The sequence below is a fragment of the Triticum urartu genome, chromosome 6A (assembly GCF_056163025.1).
Source record: "Triticum urartu cultivar PI428250 chromosome 6A, HENAU_Tu73, whole genome shotgun sequence".
In the NCBI taxonomy this organism is placed as follows: Eukaryota; Viridiplantae; Streptophyta; class Magnoliopsida; order Poales; family Poaceae; genus Triticum; species Triticum urartu.
In genome coordinates this window covers 589,287,133-589,292,935 of record NC_141878.1, presented here as the reverse complement: position 1 = coordinate 589,292,935, position 5,803 = coordinate 589,287,133, and the positions used below count along the sequence as shown (strand labels likewise).

The 5,803-nt window shown below is 47.1% G+C and overlaps 1 protein-coding gene across 2 annotated transcripts; it reads right to left on the bottom strand.

Annotated features, from left to right (window-relative positions):
• Positions 1-1,809: 1,809 nt before the first annotated feature.
• LOC125515505 (uncharacterized) lies at positions 1,810-4,239 on the bottom strand. Of its 2 annotated transcripts, none has more exons than XM_087529081.1 (3): positions 4,090-4,239; positions 2,683-3,615; positions 1,810-2,562 (listed from the first exon to the last, which is right to left on the bottom strand). In XM_087529081.1, the coding sequence occupies exons 2-3, from the start codon at positions 3,586-3,588 to the stop codon at positions 2,053-2,055; spliced, it is 1,416 nt and encodes a 471-aa protein (XP_087385207.1). In that variant the 5' UTR covers positions 3,589-3,615; positions 4,090-4,239; the 3' UTR covers positions 1,810-2,052. The 2 variants fall into 2 exon arrangements, with proteins under 2 accessions (XP_087385207.1, XP_048536955.1); XM_048680998.2 differs by having other exon boundaries at positions 3,730-4,234.
• Positions 4,240-5,803: the final 1,564 nt, after the last annotated feature.

The window sequence follows — 5,803 nt, the reverse complement described above, 5'->3', positions numbered from 1 at the left end:
TGAATCTTTCCATGATTGGTTGGAACTGATTATCTTTCATGCGTCCTTCATGGGTGGGCAGACCAAGATACTTGCTATAAGTAGATGCACCCAAAGTCTTTGTCTTTTTCTTCTCTCTTGGATCAAAGAAACACGTTGAGCGTTTCTAATTCACAAGATTTCAAAATGCCAGTATAGAGAAGGAAATACAAGAGTACAATGCCATGTTCATTCAAATCCTATAGAATTTTGTTCGCCCGAATTTTGCCTAATTATATCGTTGAAAAAGCAACAGATGATACTAGAGATTCAAGCGGATGGAAATTTGGTATGAATATCGTGAAAGGAAATACTTTGAAAAATTCATATAGGATACAGTCGTACAAATCAAACAATGAACAATCTACATAGGAAAATTTCTAATATTCTAATAATGCAACTGTTCTTTGAATAAATGAAGGTGTCCTATAAATCTACGTTTTGCGGGTGCAACATCCAATCCTTATTATTGTAGAAACATGACATGGCTTTTCACATTTATTCAATTTGAACGTTTCTAGAATCATGCGTTCCAAAGGGCCCTTAGAGCATCTCCAACCGGACTAGGCTAATTTGACTCCTTATACATGGACACATTCAGACGTTGTTCGAGCGTGTCCGCTTCAAGCCCTCATTTGTCTATGTACTCAGTCGTGACCTCCTAAATTGTCCGCTCACATGCATATGATTGCAGAGGATCGGCGGGGGGGGGGGGGGGGGGGGGGGGGAGGAGTAAAGAAAGAGAAAAAGTTGTCCTTGATGGGTAGGATCAGACGTGGTGGACGGGACATTCCCGGACACCCTCATATCATCCCCATATACACGCTGGATTTGAGGGGTGTTGGACAATGCAGCAATACAAGGATTATTTTGGGGGGTCCGGGTTGGGGGGGGGGGGTGGTTTGAACTTTTGTTCATCTACCGGGTCGCCTAAAACTTAATCCCTTCAAAAAAAATACAAACACAGTACTTCAGGGATGGTCGCGGCGCGAGGCTTGTGGTGACGGCAAATGAGCCGAAACAAAGAGGAGGGGGCGAGGGGAAGTGACGACGGGGCCACAGTGCCATAGTCATGGAAGACGGCGCTGGGGCCGTGGGAGGCAGCGCAGAGCAATGTAGGTGGTGGAGCTCAACCGGCAATCGCAACCTCGAGCTTGAGGAAGGCGGCGGCAGGAGAGGCATCCAGATCCAGTATTTTTCTTTACGCAAACAACAAAAGCATAGCGCCAAGAATACCCGCTCCCCACACCAGCCAACACGCGCTCAGGGGTGCATCGTCGCGCGGCTAAATTTCATGTTTTGACCCTTTTCCCAAACCTATTCGAGATCTGACCCTAATTTGAAAATATTTCAAGATCTGACCCTTTTGCTACCGCCAGGGACCATGACGGTAGGGTATAACCGCAAAGGACCCTGGCAGTAGGGTTGCATGCCCTACCGCCAAAAACCTCCTAAGTATTGAACACAGGCGTGCTTGTGCCTACCGCCAAGCACCTTGGCGGTAGGGTTATGCAGGCTACCGCCACAGACTTTGGCGGTAGTGATATTTCCTACTGCCAAAGTCTCTGGCGGTAGGCTGTTAAACCCTACCACCATGGACTCTGGCGGTAGCAAAAGGGTCCGATCTCGAAATTTTTTCATCCCAGGGTCAGATCTTGAATAGGTTTCAGAAAAGGGTCAAAACATGAAATTTAGCCTCGTCGCGCCGGAACTGAGCAGCGAGTTTGTGTTTGCGCGTCCACGAAAAACAGCGAGTGCCGACTGACGTGGCTCTCATAAAAATACAAGATAGGAAAAATAACAGAGCACCATTCGAACTGAATATTGACTGTATTCACATAAGCACGTTACTGCACAACCACAGCATAGACGTGCTTATTTTATCCGATTCATTTGTCGAAAATAGCTAAATGAGTCATTCCAACAAATTGGTAGCCAAGATACATTCTGCAAAATATGCAATGTAGTAGCTACTAATGGGGTCTTCGAGATAGGGGAATCCTTCCAACCACATACGACATGCTGAACTCCACCTTATGAGCAGAAGTGAATATCAGGAGAAGTCGTTGCCGCCGCTGTCATATTCTTCATCAACAAATCCACTTCCTCGCTGGTCCGTGGATAACTCGAAGGACGAACACCAAGATGAGGAAACTTTTCAGAACACAATCGGCATACCTTCCTGTCGTGCAGGGATACCTCCCTGATGTTCGCCGCAGCTTGAATGACTCGTCTAACGTATCCGATGAAATTGTCATCGGACTGGAAACCGTAGATAGTTAGCCTAGCCAGATTCTTGTGCTTAAAATCAGGATCAGATGGCTCCCAATGCACATCCATTTTCCTGGAGCGACTCTTTTGTGACTCCTTCCGGCACTTATGATCCCATACTGTGATGCACAGGTCCTCTACGGATGGTGCAGCTTCAAGAAGGAACATTGTCCAAGAGATGTCACATTCTTCGGGAAGATTGTCCAGACTCACAGACCGTAGTTGGGTGAGCACCGGAGCAAGCACTTTTGGGCATTCTGGTCGAATCCAAACCTGGTACAGACAAAACAAGAAGTTGTGCATAAATTAAATCCTCGAATGATGCATAAGTTACTACCATTGCATATAAGCATCATACAATGATAATGTGGTAGAGATGATTGGAGTGAGTACCTTTTCGCTTCGAAACTCCAGATACAAATCGCTTACAGTGGGGACATTAGCAAGCAACTGGCTTAGGTTGAGGGTCTTCCGTGAAAGACAAGCTTGAGGAAGGCTTAGCTTCGAAAGTTGCGGGACAAAACCAAGAATCAGCGGACTTTTATCACAGGGCCAATTACTTTTTTTTGAGCAACCACAGGTCCAATTACCAAAGGTCACCCGTTGGAGCTTTGGTAGACAGCTGAGCTCCACTCTTTTGAATTCACAATAGGAGATAACAAGTTCGGTGAGACGAGTATGTTCCACATGCAGCACCGAACTGATCCCCGCGCCACACATGAAGAAAGACAGTGACTCCAGCACCTTGCAATAGCGAAGAATGTTGGGTATGTCTGATTCACCAAAGCTCATGTTCCGTAGATGCAGACGCGTGAGACCAGCAAATGCATCTGGATAATCACGAACAAAATTATTGAACTGGTCAGCAAAGAGCACACGATGGTCATCAGTGCAAATATGGGAATCCTTCGGTGTCAAGATCTCAAACTCAGCTGCATCAAATTTATGTGTTGCCATGGCCAGGCCAACGGATTTGCCTATGGAATGACAGCAAGGAGGACTCAAGACAAATTTGAGCTTCAGCTTGCGAATGGTGATTTGTGGAGGCCTCCTACTAAGAATCTTGTTGGTCACATCAGCCACGACATCACTTTTTTGAAACAAATCACGAGGGCTGAGATCAATGACGATCTGCGAGAGCATAGTTGGCAGCCTATGCATTCTCTTCGAAAGGATGCAGGTTCTTACAGCATCAAGTGTGCCCACCCTCTCGAGAATGTTGAGCAGCACATCGGCGGGCAGCTCACTTAGCCTGTCCCCATTACAAGCTTGTATATCGCCAGGCAGCTTGCTTAGCATGTCTCCACTATCAACTTCCGCCTTCGACTGCATTTTGCGAGGTGGAAGATTAGTCATCGGTGATAGATCGATAAATTGGCTTTCATAAAATGAATGAAACATAGAGTAATTAACAATAACAGAACATAAGCAACGACTTACGTTCCGTCGGTGGCGGCGACCCCTGTTAAACTTCATGTTGATGCGATGACAAAAGAGACCAACTTGCGAGGATAAACAGAACACAAACAAAAACGAATCTTGAACGGATGACCCCTCCGTGTGCGACAATCGCCGGCGCCCAGCCTGATCTTATTATATAGTCTCCTCGGATCCCAATCCCAAAAGAAGAGACGGAGACGGGAGGTTTCCGAACCTCTTCTAGCCGGTGTGGAATCCGTAAACCGACCGATTTACTATTATCTCACGCGACGCAGACATACAAAAACAGCTCCTTTTTCTACTACAAACCGAAATTGAGCTCTTTCCTCTTGGAATACGAAGACAGAACGAAATTGGCACCTTTCCCTTCCTTCTTCGAATCCGACTGCAGAATGAATTTGATCTTCCTTCATCATCTGGAAGGTCGCATCTGGAGCGGAACTGGTTTAGGGGACAAGTCCGGGGAGGAGATCGGTGGCCGCCGCCGGAAGGTGGGTGGGGAGGGGACAGCGTTAGGGCAGACGATGTATGTGTATCTCTCTCCTCTCTGGTGGACCTATTAAGATTGGGCTCCAGCTAAGGTACACAATTCAGCCCATAGGCCCATTTCAACACAACAGAGTAAGGCTATGAAGAACACTGAAATGCGGCCCACTATTTTTTTTCCAATTTCGAGTCACATAGACTCACTAAATTGATTAGAAAAAAAAGATTTGTCTCAAAAAAAGATTAGAAAAAAGCCTCACGTTAGGGTTTTTCTCCTCCCAGAGGCGATTCCCTCGCCGCCGTCGAGACCTTTCCTCCCCTCCCCCAATCTCACCTCTGGAACGACTCGGGCTGACCAAGGGGTGATCTTGTATCACTGCCCGGCCTTGGTTGATCTCCAAAGGTAGGTGAAGGGATTAGGGTTCTTTCCAATACTCGGTTGGCTCTAAAATCGGGTTAGGGTTTCGAGTATGGTAGAGAATAGTTTAGCGTCGGCAAATACGTCCGGAGTTGCCCCCGCTGCTGAGATGGAGAGGATCATGGCGGAGCTTGGGCTCCGCGAAGAGGACGTGGGCGACGTGATCTACGACGAGAAAGAGGCGCCACCAGATTCGACCAGATGGATCGTTGTGGCGCGGGTGCATATCACAAAACATACAGTCAATATTGGTTCTACAAGAATATGCGTGCTGCTTGGGATCTGGCCTCGGACTGCAAGTTCCGCCCTTTGGTGGACAATCTCTATACAATGCAGTTTTTCTGTCTAGGAGACTGGAACGTGTCATGCTGGACAACCCTTGGAACTTCCGGGGGAATGCGGTCATCCTTGCACCGTATGATGGCATAACACAGCCTTCCTTGGTCTCGCCGGACACACTTGACATATGGATTCAGATACATGATGTTCCTGACAAGTATGCACACCTTGTTGATGCTCTCGCTAGTAGGGTGGGCGAAGTTCTCTTCTCAGAAAAGCTATCCCAAGATTTTGCAGGTAATTTTTACCGTGTGTGGGTTAGGATCAATGTTCTGAAACCCCTGAAGAATGCTGTCACAATAGTGAGAGATGGCGCTCGTCAGATTTATAGGGTCCGCCATGAAAAACTATCGGACTGGTGCGCAGTATGTGGGCATCTTGGCCATGTCTTTAAGGAACACGGTGATGGAGTTCATCCACCGTCAGCTCTGTACTTCAAGGACCTCCGTGCTTCGTGGGAAATGCGGGCTGGAACGGGCCCTGGTGGGGGTCGTGGATGATACGTCCATTTTGCATCATGTTTTCTTACTATTATTTATAATGTTTTTACCCATAATAATGCTTTTTGGAGTAATTCTAATGCATTTTCTCTCATAATTTGCAAGGTACACACAAAGAGGGAGAATTCTGGCAGTAGGAAATCTGGACCTGAAAAAGCTACGTCAGGCTACCTATTCTGCACAACTCCAAATAAACTGAAACTTCACGGGGATTTTTCATGGAATATATAAGAAATACTGAAGCAAATAACTACCAGATGGGGCCCACCAGGTGGGCACAACCCACCTGGGCGCGCCAGGGAGCCCAGGCGCGCCCTGGTGGGTTGTGCCC